The 16743-nt window shown below is 40.1% G+C and overlaps 2 protein-coding genes across 5 annotated transcripts in view; one reads left to right on the top strand and one right to left on the bottom strand.

The window, feature by feature from the left end:
* prkacba (protein kinase, cAMP-dependent, catalytic, beta a) overlaps positions 1-16743 on the top strand; it is a 271936-nt gene that overhangs the window by 234933 nt on the left and 20260 nt on the right. The window lies entirely within an intron of this gene.
* The window catches only part of ttll7 (tubulin tyrosine ligase-like family, member 7), a 73052-nt gene that overhangs the window by 54342 nt on the left and 1967 nt on the right, over positions 1-16743 (bottom strand). For 3 of the 4 annotated variants that reach the window (XR_015089035.1, XM_086047771.1, XM_086047769.1), the window contains exons 2-6: positions 6984-7330; positions 6558-6689; positions 4940-5061; positions 3470-3537; positions 2659-2817 (exon numbers count right to left, since the gene is read on the bottom strand). Coding sequence is in view for 3 of the 4 variants with exons in the window: in XM_086047771.1 (XP_085903897.1) it covers positions 2659-2817; positions 3470-3537; positions 4940-5061; positions 6558-6689; positions 6984-7008 (506 nt within the window). In the remaining variant the exon portion in view is untranslated. The remainder of the gene's footprint in view (positions 1-2658; positions 2818-3469; positions 3538-4939; positions 5062-6557; positions 6690-6983; positions 7331-16743) is intronic. The other variant, XM_086047770.1, reaches the window with a different exon arrangement.

Raw genomic sequence — 16743 nt, forward strand, 5'->3', positions numbered from 1 at the left:
GTGGTTTGAGGGATCACTGTTAAGCAGCCCCCTACCACCATATGTAGACTCAACGCCACTGACCTACATTCCCATCACTCAGGGAAGTCGACTTAGACTTGGTTGCTTGCAGAGATTTGAAGGTTCCATTATGTAAGGAGGTATTATATAAAATAGTCACACACACAAATACGTCAGAGGCGTAAAAACCGTTGTGATTTTTTTTTTTTTTTTTTTTTAGCACTGAGTCAACAGAGCAACCCCAGTTATTTAACCACATGTCCTGTGAAAAATGTTGTCTAAGCAAAGAGTGCATTGTGGAACCGCAGTCACATTGATTCCCATTTACTGAATGAAAATCAACAAGTGAAGTGAGAGCGTCGGTTTCCAGTCATTATAAAGCAGTAATGTCTTATCTTTCAGGTTAGACAGCAATCGTGATGTTTTTACTATACCTACGCTTATCAATCACATCGCATTACCGTTCGCTCCAACCAAGGCTGCTGCGTTACAGAGCGGCACTTCATCTGCCCACTTATCAGCACTCTTGAGCAGAACCAAACTGGGACAAGTTGCTAGAAGCCTGACCAATAATGTGAGTGGCCCTAGATGGCAGACAGCAGCTGATTGATGAGGACAGGGTTAACAGTGTTAGTTAGTCGAGGAGGAGTAGCTTAGGAGAAGACGACATGATTGATGAGCCTGGGTGTCACATAATCATAGCCCACTCTCCCTTGCCTTTTTAATTTGGCACCAGAGGGGCTCTCTCCTTTTTAAGCCTTGCACACGCTTTGATTTTGTTGCCTTTATAACTTCACACACAAACAATACCTTCATTTAGTGGGCCGACCGCAAAATAAATTACGGGGGTTGCCATAACTTAATTTCCTGCTGCGGCATAACATGCGAAAAATAGAGGCAACTCTAATCTTGTGAGACTTGTGCTGTTGAGATGTTGAGCTAAGATCAGCATCTTTCATATTGCAGTAAGTCAGTCTTAGCTGCATTTTATTCTTTAATAAATAACAGCTTAGTGCAACATGGAGCTATAAGTAATGCTCACGTTATACCATAAAGGACAAATTAAAAGAGAATTACAGTAGAGGGAGAGGTAAGCACACTGAGCTATTCGCACTTCAATATCCCCATCTATTGGTCCTAATGATCAATGCAAGTACTGTAAAATATATCTTGCATACAATTACTGCCTAAAACATTTAGCAAATACTGTGATTACTATTGGAATCTGAATATTGGATTATTTTAGGGGAAATCTTAAGTCTTATCTCAAGGAACAACTCTGGATATCAACTGGATCTTTCACTTGAATCAAAGTTACATGAAAATACTGTCTCTTTTAGTAGTTTTTTTTATTTCGGCTCCTTGAACCCCCAGGGGTCTACAATCCACATCTTGGGAGTATGCGCAATAATTTGAAAAAAATTATTATTGAAGAAAATATGCATACAAACAGGGGCCATTAATTTCTATATAAATTGTTTTAGTTACTTTCTATTAAACATCTTGTGAAATTTAAGTTGAAATGCTCCAAAAATTAATCATTCCTAAAGTATTTATTAGGGGTACACATGGTAATTGGGTTTAATTGGTGTCAGGATTTCAGAGGGGGTCCTTGGAAAAAATCTCTCCGCTATAAAAGAGGTCCGACGATCCAAAAAGTTTGAGAATTCCATTAGTGACTTATTCCTTAAAAAAAAGTAAGTACCGGTAGTAAAAAGTGGAAATAAGAAAAAAATGCTTTGAAAAATGCTTTCCTGTGACTTTTTGGGATGACTAAACCAAATCAGACTTCTTTGAAGTTCAATTTGTTAATGAAATCTAAAATTATCACTGGGTAGATATGCCTTAGTCTTATTGACAATCTCAAGAGAATTGCTAACATTTCGAATGTCCCAGGGCCCACCGCTCCCCTATATTGTTCAAACATACGTGAGTATAAATAAAATGGCATTTTGAAATGGAATACTACAATTCAGTGCTCACACTTCAAGACGACTGGATTTGGTTCTCTAAATAGTTCATGGCTTTCACTGTCAGAATAGTAAAAAAAAAAACTACCATGGAAGTTTGGCATCTTCTATGCTTTGACCCCTGGGATTTCACGTATGAAAAATGCATTTACTTCTGCAGTCTGCCGTCTTATAATAAGAAATGCTTTTGAGTTTCCCCATATCCTGGTCCATTTTCCAGTCTGCCCGGTGTGTGCTGATGGTACCTCATAAAGGAATCCAATATTCATATGCACACACCTTCGGGGAGGAGGTACAGTAAGTGCCAGGGACGCGTGTGTGTGACTTGTGTAAAAGTGTGTGTGTGGGTGTGTGTGTGTGTGTGTGTCATCTAGCCACGATAAGCTCTGATTTATGGTGATTGTGACCATGGAGGACAAAGAGGCCAACACTGAGATTTAGCACACCCTCTCAGCCCACACAATCAATCTGAGCCCCGCCATTATGCTATTTCCATGCCAGGGTCAAACACACCTCTGAGTCTTGTTTTCTTGTGCTTGTGCTTTGTTTGCTCCCCTTTCAACTTTCTCTCTCAGTCACGCAGCTCTTGTCTATTTTGTCATTAAATCGTTCATTTTGCTGACTCACAGTCCCCCACTCGGTGTGTTTTTCGATTGTTCTGGAACACTTGTTCTTGCCTGTAACCTACCCGTGACCCATGGCTCCATTGGCTGGTTTGACAATAAACGTCTTCTGCTTGCGTTTCCGCCGCAGCTCCTTGACGTAATTTTGGAACTGTGTGTACTCAGCGGGGAAGATCCATGTTTTGGGTACAAAGCTGTACTCTTGGGACTGGCACTTGATCATTCTGGAGAAGCAAAAATGAGTTGTACCACATTACAGCAGAACCTCTTAAGTCGAATGACCCTAAAGAAAAACTTTGCAAGATTAAGCATCTTGTGACACTTCATAAAACTGTAAATAAAACCCGGCGTGACATATAAATCAGTAAACTATACATCGCTCATAGCTGCAGCAATATTGGTCAATCAGTCATAGATTAACAATAATACAAAAAGAACAATTTATACCAGAAACTCACTCCCAGTCAAAGACATTAAAGTTAAAGTTGTGTACACATTTTATTTCAACACTTTACATCTGAACTTGAATGTGAATTTAATTGAACTTTTTTTCTTGTAAGACAGTCAAGAACATTGAAAACAGGTGATGCACCTTAAAGTGGTAGAAAACCTTGAAAGCACTTGAAATCAAAGATGACAACTCATTTTGTTTCCGTTTTATTTTACCAGTGGCTAAATACTCTTTACTCTTGTTTTGTATATAATGTTCAGATGTACCTTACAAGATTGCCTATAAACATTTCAGGCTGACCACAGTTTTTCCAAATTTCTTATGTGCATTTTTTATTTATTTTGTTTTAATATTCACTATAATCTCGACATTGATGTTATGTCACAAGCACTTGCTAAATGCTGAGCCCTAAGGGAGAAACTTACTTTGACATGTTTCTTGCTAAGCAGTCTTTGCGGCAAATTTCACCCATACCTGGAAAATGGTTAATTCTCTGCAGAGGGACAGACAGACATAATTACATTGTTAAGGCCATTACACTACTCAATTCCACCCCGCCCCTTCCGGAAAACGAGCACATTAGAGGCAGCAACCTGAAGTGATCTTACAATGTTCTGACATTTATGCCCAATTACGAACTTAAAACAAAAAGGTGACGCTGAGACCTTTCGCAACCCTTATTTAGTTTACAATGTTTTTCCGACTTTAAAGGTTGGGGAGGGAAGAGGCAAGAAAAAAAGATCAATCTCGGCTCTGAGGGGCCGAGGTAATTGGTTCTGCATCGTAAGCTCCTGCAGTGACAGCTGAATGAATTGCTTTAAATGTGCCAAAAGTGGGGGTGGGGGGTAAAAGAAAATCTTTGGGTTTTTTGTATTCTTTGACCAAATGAGCCTGAACAGGGGCGTTAATTAGGCTCGTATGAACTTAAACTTGACAGCAAACTCCCATAGTACATTGCTTGAAGGGGGGAAAAAGAAACAAGAATGTAGAGTGTAAAAAGGATATGTGATTATTATCCCAACGAGACAGATGTAATTAGCCATTGGGAAGAAATTGCGCAATTATGCCAATTCTGCAGGATGACGCAGTTTGTGAGAGGAAATCAAAACCAATTATGGAAGGACTTTTTTTTTTAACTGAGAAGTGATCATGTGACACACCACTGCACAAAAAGGCACAAGTGATAACAATTTACAACATATTCAATGTACCGCGGGATGGATCAGCAACATACTGTACATGCTAAGCTATATACCATAGTTTACCCCACAGAGACTTTGCTGCCCACAGCATATAGAAACTAGCCTATGAGTCAATTAATCATTAATGACCCAGCTCAACAGGATAGGGGGGGGGTCAAACATCAGGAAGATATCTGACAAGATACATGAGTCTAATTACCCCTCGTTGTTCTAACTAAAAAAAGTCAAGTTAGTCATAAAGTGTTAGTCTTCCTGTTGGACTTCTTGCCTGTCTCCATCCAGTTTATTTTGTCCTAACATTTCTCCCAGACTAGTGTGCTCATTCATTTATGTCTCTTTTATTTATATGTAATCTGGATTGCTAATCTGCAATGACTTCCCGTGCAATTCAGAATCAATTATAATATTCTGTTGATAATTTATAAGTCGCTCCAGGATTTCCAAGAATAAATGACAAACGGTTTTGTGTCAACAAAGGAGAATTACAATATAAGCAATAAGGCAGAAAATGTTAGTTCCCTTAATATGGAAAGTTCAAAACCAGAGCTTTGCATGATGGGTTTTATATTATTCTGTTTGCCTTATAACGTTTATCGAACAATAAAGCATTTTTTTTTTTCATTTAACATCTTTAGCCCAGTACTTCCCAGCCCCAAAAATGTGCTGAGTTGACAGCATAGCCATGCAGAGTACCTGATAATTCCTGAGCTCTGCAATTTTTTCATGCTGTACAGCCGAGTCATTCCAGATGAGATTGGCAGTCTCGTCCTCGTCTCGTGTTTTCAGAAAGTCCATCTCCTTGATGACGATGCGAACTGGTTGGAAGACACTCAGATTAAAATGTCATAGAATAGGCAAAGAAAGCAATTCACTAGTGTTCCATTCGAAGAATATTTTAAGATTTGTTTAATAATGACACGAATACCTAATCAAATACGTGCACTGTGTGAACAGGACATATAGAGCAGAAAATTGTTTTAATAAAATGCTTGGATAGAAAGGTGATGCATGGTGATTCAAAAGATTAAAACCCTCCAGCAATATTTACTATTCATGAAATGGTTGCAGATCAGATGAAAGTAATGGCCCTCCAACAAATATATATATTAATTGTACTTAATGCATTCAAATCCCACTCGAGTCCCTATAGTATGAGAGATAGGTGAGGAACCCATTTGGATATTAATCCAGCAACTATTCATTATTCAGTGAGTAATGAAAGATTCGGATGCCCAAACAAAATGGCATTTTAATTAATTTCTTGAAACTCAACACAAACCTGATGCCAGCTTGCCTAATGTTGCATGATCGCACTTGAATGGGAAAACAGCGTTTCCGATGTGACTTCATCAATCTGTGCACGCTGGTGGATGTTAACTGTGTTTTGATAACTTGAACAGGGAGGATTTACGCAGCAGCAGCGCTGCGCTGACAGTTACCATTAAGTTCCAGAAGACCCAACTTATAATCAATTTTGTCTCAGCCACTTCACTAAACACATGTCTCGAGGCCCACAGCATACATAACCACCCCTTCACCGGTGTAAGGAAAACTACAACACCATCTTTGAAATTTTGCCGATTACATTCCCAAACAAATTAGGAAAAAGCAAAAATGACCCATCAATTTGGCTTTTAGTGTTACTTTATCCTGGACACAGTGCATAGATCTCCGCTGAAAATGGCCAGTGAGGATCTCATCACAGCAAGCAGAATCATTCACAGCTTGATTCCCATCTACATGCTGGATTCCGGCCGCCCCTGATTTCTCCTCCACTGCTGCTGACTCCTTCGTTTCAAAGGTTGTAGTTCACCCCTGAGAGCTTTGACGCCACGCAATATAGCCAGCATCTTAGGAGTGCTTACTGCGCTCTTTTGGCCTGTCTCAAAAAACACTGACTGCCACGTTAGATTAGTGCCGTCGTGCACCATTGTGGAATGGAACGTAGCTGACTCCCAGCCGGTCCATTAAAATTAGGGTGGTCGACGCACACCCGCACTTACATTGGCACGCACAAAGTGCGTTTAAACAGGTGAACTGCAAGAGCTCACCTTGCGGATGATGCAGTCGGGATGATGCACCCACGTGTGTCCGTGTGTGACTGCCCCCCGCGCACACACACTTGCCCTGGCACGAAAATGACAATGTGCCCATTTTCGCGCCAATACGACACACAGCTTGAACATTCTCAACTAGGTTCTCTTTTTTCATGAGTGACATCTTTCTGTCGGCAAAGCTGCTTCAGTTGTGCCTAAAAACAAACACTGCTGCTTCGAAATTCATACTGTTAGAAATCATTGTAACGCCATACCAATCTCGTATTTGGTGCCAGCAACATTGGCACTGATGATGCCCTTCTTCTTTTTGGTGTGCACCTTCCGCTTGCCATGGCCCTGGTAGGAGCCCACAGATGGCAAGTTCACGGGGGATGCGCCTCGATCCTCTAAAGGTAGAGACAGGACACGTCAGAACAAGCCTACATGATGTTGTCACAGTGTGCACAGAAAAGTGGTTAGGTCGCCTCATTTCTGCAGGGAATTGTACAGTCTGGTGTGGTCTAACATCTAATATGTGTGTTGCACTATGAGGAGGGGCAATTAAATAAATAAGTCAGACGCAAACAATGGAGCTGGGAATGGTTCGATTAGATAGGTTTGGTCTTACTCATCAGAGAACAGCAGTTGTATGTGTGCATGCTTCGGTACAAAAATCTGTCAGTCTGTAGTATTGAACTCACCTCCATCATTGGGAGGCGAGGGCATCTCCGGTGCTGGAGATATGAGGAAGGATGCCAAGCTTTCTGCCAAACGAGGCAGGCGGGCCCCGCAGGGTACTCACGGTACCCTCGCAGGTCGACTCTCACACCAGATAGTTGTCACGGTCTCGGGCTGCGTAGACAGTATGGTTCGCAACCGGTCCGCAGATCATCTGAGCAGCTTCCAGGTGCCTTCCAGCAGGATGAAAAGCAGCACTGGTTTGAGTGGGAGTTTTAGGAGGCTAGCAGTGATGGGGAAGACTAATGGAGGGGGGTTGTGGGGATGGTGAAATGATAGGGGGGAACTTGAAAATCTACACATGAGCCAGCTTATTTACAGCCCCATGTGTAAAAGACGGCGAAGAAGGGTGTACACAAAGATGGATAGGAATGCATGTAGAAGGGAAGAAAAAAAAAAAGGATGTTTTACTGCTGCGGTACAAGTGGGCCAACTGCTAAGGGTTGCCACAGTACACAGAATAATCATTTGAAGTGAAAGAGCAGCAATACTTGGGTATTCACAACCTCTTACATCAGTTTGTCTAAGATCAGTCACAGTATCAGTCACACTGCAAAATTTGCAAAGGGCATTTGATTTGGTTTATTTGTGAATAAAAAGTTAAAACATGAATAGATTAAATTCTAAATGAATAGATTTAACATTGTTTAGGAAATGATCTAATATGCCTCGAATAAATAATGACTGCAAAGTGCAGGGTAAAAATTCAACTCAATTTGCGTTTTGGTTTTATCCAAGATTTTCCCTCTTTTGGTTAACTCTCAATTTCTCACACATACAGATGCCCAGTTTATTTGGTAAATGCTAATATTTATTTCTTTAGATTTCCAGATATTTTCATTTAAAAATTAATCTATTTAAATTCCAAACTATTCACAAACTCATCTTCTACAGTACTTCTTTCTCGTCATTAGGGTCGTGGGTGAGCTACAGCGTATCCAATGCTGATTATGGATGTGAGCCATGGTACACCCTAGACTGGTGGCAGTCAAGCACTGGGCCCATGTAGACAAACAACTATTCACACTCACATTCACACCTATGGAGAAGGTTAGCATGGTTGCTACTCTCCGTAAGAGTGGCCCGAGCACAGCGCAGAAAGCTCACTGCGGTGAAAAAAATGCTGGTGTCGGATGAAGACTTCCAGTAATATGTTGACAAATGTAAAAAACCTAAAACGTGAAATAAGAATGGATGTCAGAGGATCGCACTGGGTAAGCCTCTGCTTTCCCAAAAATATTGGTACCTGGAACCTGAAACCTCAAGTTAAGTTGTCTGGAAGGAACACACAAAGTTGTGTGTTGAGAAAAAACACATTGTCATCAAAACCCAACTGTGAAGTATAGTGGAGGCTGCATCGTGGTTTTGAACTGCTTTGCTACCACAGGGCCTGGACGCACTGATGTCCTTGGCATAAAAATGAATTTAATAAAGTTTATGAAGACATTTGGCAGACTAAATTAAGACCATCTGTCGGCTAATTTAATTTTAACAAAGGATGGGTGAGGCAATAAAGTTCTATAAAAATCGCAACAGGAAAAGCCCCAAAAGAGTCCTGCTCTTAACCTCTTTAAGATGCTTTGGCATGACCACAACAGAGAACTGAAACAGTTTTGTAGAATGGAATGGTTAAACATTCTTCTTGACCATTTTGCAGATTTGATCTGCAACTACAGGAAACATCTGGTTTAAAATTATGGGGGCCAAAGCAGGCTCAACCACTTATCAAATCCAAAGGTGCACATTGTTTTTTCACCCTGCACCATGACATTTACCTGTTACGTTTAATAAACAAAAATAACATGCAAACATGTAATTGTGTGGTATTAATTGAAGAAAAATGTGATCACATTTGATGACCACTATGCAGAAATCCAGACAATCCCCAAGGGTTCACATACTTTTTTTCTGACGATTGGATATTCCTTTCAATTTTCAAAATGTCTGTTAATGAATTGCATTTCTATAAACTCTCATTTACACTATTCTGGTTTATTGCCACATAGGTTTGTCAACTCGTTTACAGTTTATTTCTGAATATGTCCATATAATCCCCTTAATTCCAATGTTACTTTAGCTCTATTACTGTGGAAATAAAACCATCTAAAGATGTGTGACGACTACTCGGCTAAATGGTATTTTGTAAAACCCTCATGCAAATTTGTGTCTCATGCTTGTGCCAGTTGGATTTCACTGTATGGCTGAGAGGTCATCGCATTCAAGCAGATGGCACTTTCACAGTAGTTTGTAAAATGGACGCTTCAGGCAATGAACAATGTGAGGAATTAACACCAGTCAGCATGCCAAATTTTGTTATTCTTTGGCTATGGCCTGCTAGTGGGCTGACAAGCAATTCTTTTTTCCCCCTCAGTTATCAACCATTGTTGAGATGTTCTATCACTTAATTATTCTGCTGGCTCAGAAAGCATTGTGACTTGTGCTTATCCTGTTGGTCCAAATTATCCCATTCCCGACAAGCACACAGGGGTTTCCAAACTGTCCACAGGTGCAAAGCGGACAAAACTTGTACATAATTCTTATGAAGCGTTTCACAATGGTTAATTTAATAATGTGTAAAATGAGATGTCAAAAAGTAAATGCATAAAAATTGTACAATTAAAAAACACGATCAATTTAATAGGACATTATAAATGTCTTTTGTTGTTGTTGTTGTTGTTGTTGGAGCACAATTGCCATTAGCTAAATTTCATAACATGATGATTCATGATTCATAACATTAGTTCTCAAGTAAAAATTTCCCAACCGTTGTGTCCCAAAGTGATTCCATGATAAAATTCTGATGGCCTATGAGATAACAAACAGGATAAGAAACACACAACACACTCCTGCTTGCAAAGGCCTTACACCACAGTGTCATGTTTGTAATCTCTATTCTTAGAAACTACCACAAAATCAATAAAATTATGTCATGGCAGAAGATGATAATGTGAATCTCTAAGTTTGTTGTACAATGGTTGAATTATATTCAAGCTGTATCAATTTTTCAGAACAAAACTGAACACTGTCGTCAAATAATACGGAAAACAGAGCCCACATGTTTTTTGTACCACAGGACAGATGAGCTCCTTTTACAAACGACTATCGTCCTTGGTATGAGTTTCATACAGAGACCAACAGTGCCCTCTAGCGGTTACAATGCTCCTCTTGCAACTGTTTTCCTGTCCCTATACAGACAATTCTAATCCATTTACACACATTAAAGATTATGCACACATACTCACACACTGCCCCCATTGATTCAATGAGCACTCACTGAACAAATTAAAATAGGGAAACAATCAAAGTGCATTATTCCATCACTCAGTAGAGTTTTATGTTTCTCTGGTGGTCTTTTTTAACCGAGTGGAGCATCGATTCCGGGGAAGACAGAGGCTGAAATGAGTTTAGCAGAGGGCGAAACAACAACAGTCCAAGTGATGAAGTGAGGCAAGCTGTGCTGTTGACAAGAACACCCGCCCACCTCCCACTACTATCCTGTATTGTCAGCAGGGAAGGAACATTGACTCAAGAGAACCACCGGACCTTGGTGCCACGTCCACCCCCTCAGGAACAGGCCTAATGTGACTGCCACATGATACAACAAAGACCTGAAGAATCAAACATAGTGCACTTGTCCTTCAGAGAAAAAAAGCACAAAATTTCCATAGTCAGACAGCAAAGAAAGAATACAACGTATTCTTTTTGGTATGTCAATTATGAAAATAGAAATGTAAATCTCCAATCTGATAAAGTTCAGTCTTTATCTCAAAGGTTTGCCAGAAGCACGCCGTAAGTCATGTCACTGACCCTGTGGTATCTGACGTTTTCTTTCGCTGTTATTAGTTTGTTGGTTAGTTATCTAGCGAGCTAGTTAGCACAGTTACACAAAATGTCCATTAGAGTTTGTAGAAAGTTCGCACAGGAGCTTTGGAAGTACAGTATGCAATTGAGGCGGTCTTCCACTTTTTCTTTGTATTGAGGCAAATTGAGTGACCCGCCAGATCCAGCAGATGGTGCTGTAGTGAAAGCAAGCTTGCTGTGTATGGCAGTTAACACCCATTCTGCATTATATGTAATGGGCACCAGCAGTGTAGAGAGCTATGTTAATCTGAGCTCCGGCCTTCTCCGGTAGAGTTTCCATGTTCTCTCTGTACTTGAGTGGGTTTTCTCTAGGTACTCATACTTATGTACTCCCACATTCATTTTTTTAAATCACTAACAGTACATAAACAATAAACATAATAAACATTTAAGTAAATATGCCAGTGTTAGACAGAAGGATATTTTTCATCCGCAGCCCCTCGACAGATGGTGAATGTAACAAAAACAATGCATTTACTAAATGTACAATTAAGCTACAATGTACTTTAGAGTCAGAGAGGACCAACAGTTAGACAAACACACAAAAATATGAAATTATTCACAAAGCAAAATGGCAGCTAGGGCCAGCAAGAGCAAGTCTTGTTAGTGTTGACAGTTCTGATTATCAATTAACCATTTCTTTAGTTGGAATTTAAATGTAATGCAGTATAGGCCAATGTTTACAGTTATGATGGTAATGGGGGTGGGATTCCACTCATTAACAGGTCATGAACATGCATGTTAGGTGAAATAAGTCTCTAAACTGCCCATAACATTGAATATGTCAGTGGTTGAACAATCTGATTTAACAAGTGACAAAGTTTTGGAATTCTTCGAAGTCTGTTCTGTTGTTTTGTGGCTTGCCCTGTCCTTTGGAATCAGATAAGGGTTAGTATTAACTGATGGAAGATGAATATTTTGACATGGCATTGCAAAGGAGAGTTGTGCAATATCACAGTATGTCCTGTTGTAAAAATACCAACACCGAGCCACTACTACTGTACCACTGGATGTGAAGATGATGCAGCAGCTCAATTTAAACAAGAGAGGGGGCTAACGGGTCACAAATGTACAGTACCTGGAGTGACAGAAGCCTTGTAGATTTGGAGAGGGGTCTGACTGCAGACCACGGTACGGAACGCCCCCTACGCCGCCGGTACGGAACGCCCCCCGGTACGGAACGCCCCCTTGATACGGCCTTGTAGTAGAGTGACCAAATGTCCCGGTTTGCGCGGTACTGTCCCGCATTTTAATGATTTTTAATGCGTTCCGCAAATTGACTCGCTATCCCGCATGTCTGATCGGCAGGCACCAATTTTCAAACATGCGTCTAAAATGTTCTTTTGTTTTATCAAACGCCTGTGTGCTCAGAGCAGACAACACACAGTGGAGGCTATTATGAGGGCGGGTCTCTGCTGTGTGTGTGTGTGTGTGTGTGTGTGTGTGTGTGTGTGTGTGTGGGTGTGAGGAGGCGTGGGGGCGGTATGGTGTTCGGGCGGGTGTGACTGTGCGTGCGGGACTGTGAGAGGCAGGGGTGTGCTGTCAATCAAACAGCCGGGCGCACACGCAGGCAATACTGTAGTTGTTTATAAAGATACGCCTACCAAAAACAAGCATTTTAGCGACGCGTTCCAGAAATTTGTGATGAATTAATGAAAATGGACGACTCTAAGAAAAGTAAGAAGACTGCAAAGAAAATGAAACGCAGTTAAAACAAGGTCTGGGAACTCATTGGCGGTGGGTGAAGCCAGCCTTACATTAACTACAAGTTCAAACAGATATGCATAATTTTTACTGTACAGGCAGTCGATATACTACACTGAAACTATAAATATAGTAAAGAGAAAGTGGACAAATATGTGAAAATGTTCTGCTGAACTGATTAAAGGTGAGCTCATTTTAAGCCTCAACTATGACATGTCTTGCTCTGTGTTTTACTCTGCAGTTGTCAAAGACGTTTCTGCCGAGGCAGAAAGCTCTTTGCCCTTGGCAACACACAGTGAATATTCTAATTGGATAACAATAGAATATTCTAAATTATAGATTGATAAATATATTATATATATATGAATTAATTGCAAATATCACTACTTTATCTTGAGGATCAATACTTAAAACTGAGCACTATGGATCGGAATATCAATATTTTGGTATCAATACGCCCATCCCTCGTTGAAGGCAGTCAGGTCGGCCGTCCCCGCCGATTAGGTGTCCCTTATTTATTTTTCAGGGAGTTGGCAACCCTAGTTGTTATGGACATAACCGAAAATGTTTCATAAGTGCTTTCCTTGGTTCTGGAAGTGCATAGTGCTGCTAAGGTGGACACGTTTGCTTACAACTGAATTGATTGTAGTTACAGTATTGTTATCTCCCGACTATTTTTGATATACTTCTTGTTTTATTTTTGTTTTATGCTGTGGCTGTTTAATTTGAAAATAATTTGAATTGCAGTAGTTGTAGTAGCCTGTCTTTGTTTGGATTGTCTTTGTTCCATCCATCATCGATACACAAGGGTCGCAGGGCGTGCTGTAGCCTATCCTAGCTGTCTTCGGGCAGTAGGCGGGGGACACCCTGAATTGGTCGCCAGCCAATCGCAGGGCACACAGAGACAAACATCCGCACTCTCAATCACACCTAGGGGCAGTTTAGAGAGTCCAATCAACTTACCATACATGTTTTTGGAATGCGGGAGGAAACGGGAGTACCCGGAGAAAATCCACGCAGGCACAGGGAGAACATGCAAACACAGGGAGGCCGGACCGAGATCGAACCCACGACCTCCGAACTGTGAGGCGGACGTGCTGGATGGTCTTTGTTACTGTAATAAATTGTTACTGCACTTCATGTTCTACATGTTGACTTGAGATTTGACATGGTTCTATTGTGTGAGTGTGACTATTGTTAAAGTGCATCTACCTCAAGATATGATGAGACTGACTAATTTCAGCCTTTATTGTGAGCTCCTATTGATATTAATGTCTCGTAGGGGGCGTTCCGTACCGTGGTCTGCCGTCTGCAGTCAGATACATTTGTTGGAGGATTCTGAGCTCATGCACATACTCTGCTTCAACACAGGCGCTTTATTGTTAAGAGCTATCTCCTCATGCTGCCATCAAGCATCCCTCTCTGTTCCACAGGCCAGGACGAATCCATCCATCCATCCATTATCTGTACCGCTTCTCCTCACAAGGGTCGCGGGGCATGCTGGAGCCTATCCCAGCTCTCTTTGGGCAGTAGGCGGGGGACACCCTGAACTGGTTGCCAGCCAATCGCAGGGCACACAGAGACAAACATCCGCACTACAATCACACCTAGGGGCAATTTAGAGTATCCAATCAACTTACCATGCATGTTTTTGGAATGTGGGAGGAAACCGGAGTGCCCGGAGAAAACCCACGCAGGCACGGGGAGAACATGCAAACTCCGCACAGGGAGGCCGGAGCCGGGATCGAACCCACGACCTCTGAACTGTGAGGCGGACGTGCTAACCAGTCGGCCACCGTGCCGCCCAGGACGAATCCATTACAAATAAATATTTGTCTTCCAGGGTGTTGAAATGCTGAGCCGTCTGCTTAGCACGAGATGTGACTTGACTACAATACAGTTGTGTACTGCTGCACCACAATATATATTTTTTTTCTTTCGGAAAATACGTGTTAGCAGGATAGAGGCTTAATCGGAGCTTGTTAAAATAAGATCAGAAACATCATCATATGGTTGTGGCAAGAGTTTCTATCAAAAGCAGCTCCATAATAAAAGCATCACAAGAAGCTCTACAGAAAGTGTTATGAAGAAAAGCTGAAGTGAACCAGTCAGCTCTTTCAGCAGTGTCATACAAGTCTCTTCTAGAATGAGCAGGACATCCCTGAGGGGTTTGTTTAATGTTTTACTTGACTTACATGAAATTACAGTGAGTTTCCAACAAGAGAAACAAAAAAGAGGCTTGGGGGAAACATCACTTAGCTTTGTGTTATGTTCACTCCCTGATATTCCCTAGTTCACTGGACCTGAGTGTGTGTGGCATGAATAGCTATTGAAAAAACACTGGTAGAGAATTGACTAAAACCTCTAAAGGCCATGCAATTTGGAATTTGACTAAACTTTTCATGGGAAATGTGACTCTAAAGCCACAGAAAACCACACTAAAGGATTAAATCTTGGCATGTTCTAATTATTTTTCTGTCGCTTTTTCCAACACGTATTCCAAAAGAATACTAAGTACTAAGAGTGTTCCAATGAATCAAAACAATGAAAGTAAATGTGTTGTTATATACAGTTTGGGGAAAGTTACTTCCAAAATGTAACATATGACACATTACTAATTACTTGCATGTGATAGAGTTCCTTAACAATATTACTCTATTTGTAGAGCAATGCGTTACTCAAGTTTAAATTACTTTTAAGTTACTTTTCTTTTTTTTTAATCGGGGATTAATTTATTAAATAATGATTTCGACACTTTAAAGGCGAAATGCAAAGTTTGCTGCCACACTGTAGCTGGTAAAGTTAACTTGTAATAAGCATATTGTTGCTCTCCTGTGTAAAATACCTATGTCCAATTTTGGAGAAAAAAAATGTTCACGTTAATGCGATGTCTGTAACGCGGAAACACCACTCACCTAAAAATAAGAAAGTTGAAGAAAATGGACAGAAGTGTTTTTCCCAGGACAGCGACGATATTTAACTATATAGTGTGGGCCATAATATTAAATGTTTCAAGTCTGTGGTGGGAGATCACTACCTTTGATCAATATTTGTATCAATAATATATATTTTTTTTATATATAAATATTGGAACTTATATTTTGTCCGGTAAATAATTCCAGACTGTAAACCATTTATTAAATTATCAACATTATCAAATCAATTTACACACAAATAATAGATAGATAGATAGATAGATAGATAGATAGATAGATAGATAGATAGATAGATAGATAGATAGATAGATAGATAGATAGATAGATAGATAGATAGATAGATAGATAGATAGGGCATGTGTATTAAAAGCAAATATATGCTTTGATAAAGTCAAAACTGATCTAACTACAAGGAAATAAATGAGTGCATTAGACTCTAATTTGATGGCGCGTATTGTAGTTTGTCCTATCTATGTTGCCGTAGCGTGACGTCATCGTCTACCGGACTATTTCGAGGCAGACGATTTGCATTTTGATTACGAACAGCCTATCAGATTGACCACTGGTTTACATACTGCAATTGATAGCATTAAATTCATTAAATCATATCTAAAAAGCACAATGACTCATATTCCTTCACAATTTATTCACTGTGTTTTACTTGGTTTTGCTTCCTTCTTGTATTTTGAGTAACGGTGTGTTTTGCATTTTATTTTTATGAAACCATGACAGTGATTTGTGTCACAAACGATAACTTCTCTGCCATTTCTTCTCCAACTAATCATGTGGATGTGAATGAAAGGATTGAAAGTTATTGATGCATGAACTCTGTTCAACATTATTAACTGATGTTTACAGAAGGATAAGCAATTCTGATAGTGATGGTAGTTTACTATTGCAAGTGAGGTAGTAAGGTTCCCTTCTGGCTAAACCATACTTGATTAAATTATTGTTGTGATCCTGAAATTTGCAACGCGTTGCCACACTCTGCAACTCTAAGACAATGTAATACAATTCAATAGAAACAATATTACTTAGTCATTGCCCAAACATATTACAGTACCGAGTTAAACGCATTACCCCAACACTGGTTATGTTTTTTTTTTAATATTCAAGAAACAAGGGTTTAGATATTTTCACACATTTTAATAATTTCAGTAAAAGTATTACAATGGCCGCAGTTTGATTCTGCAGCAGATTATTTTATTTCCATTATTTTCTG

This window comes from Filicampus tigris, chromosome 12 (assembly GCF_054856515.1).
Source record: "Filicampus tigris isolate MCC_2025a chromosome 12, RoL_Ftig_1.0, whole genome shotgun sequence".
NCBI lineage: Eukaryota > Metazoa > Chordata > Actinopteri > Syngnathiformes > Syngnathidae > Filicampus > Filicampus tigris.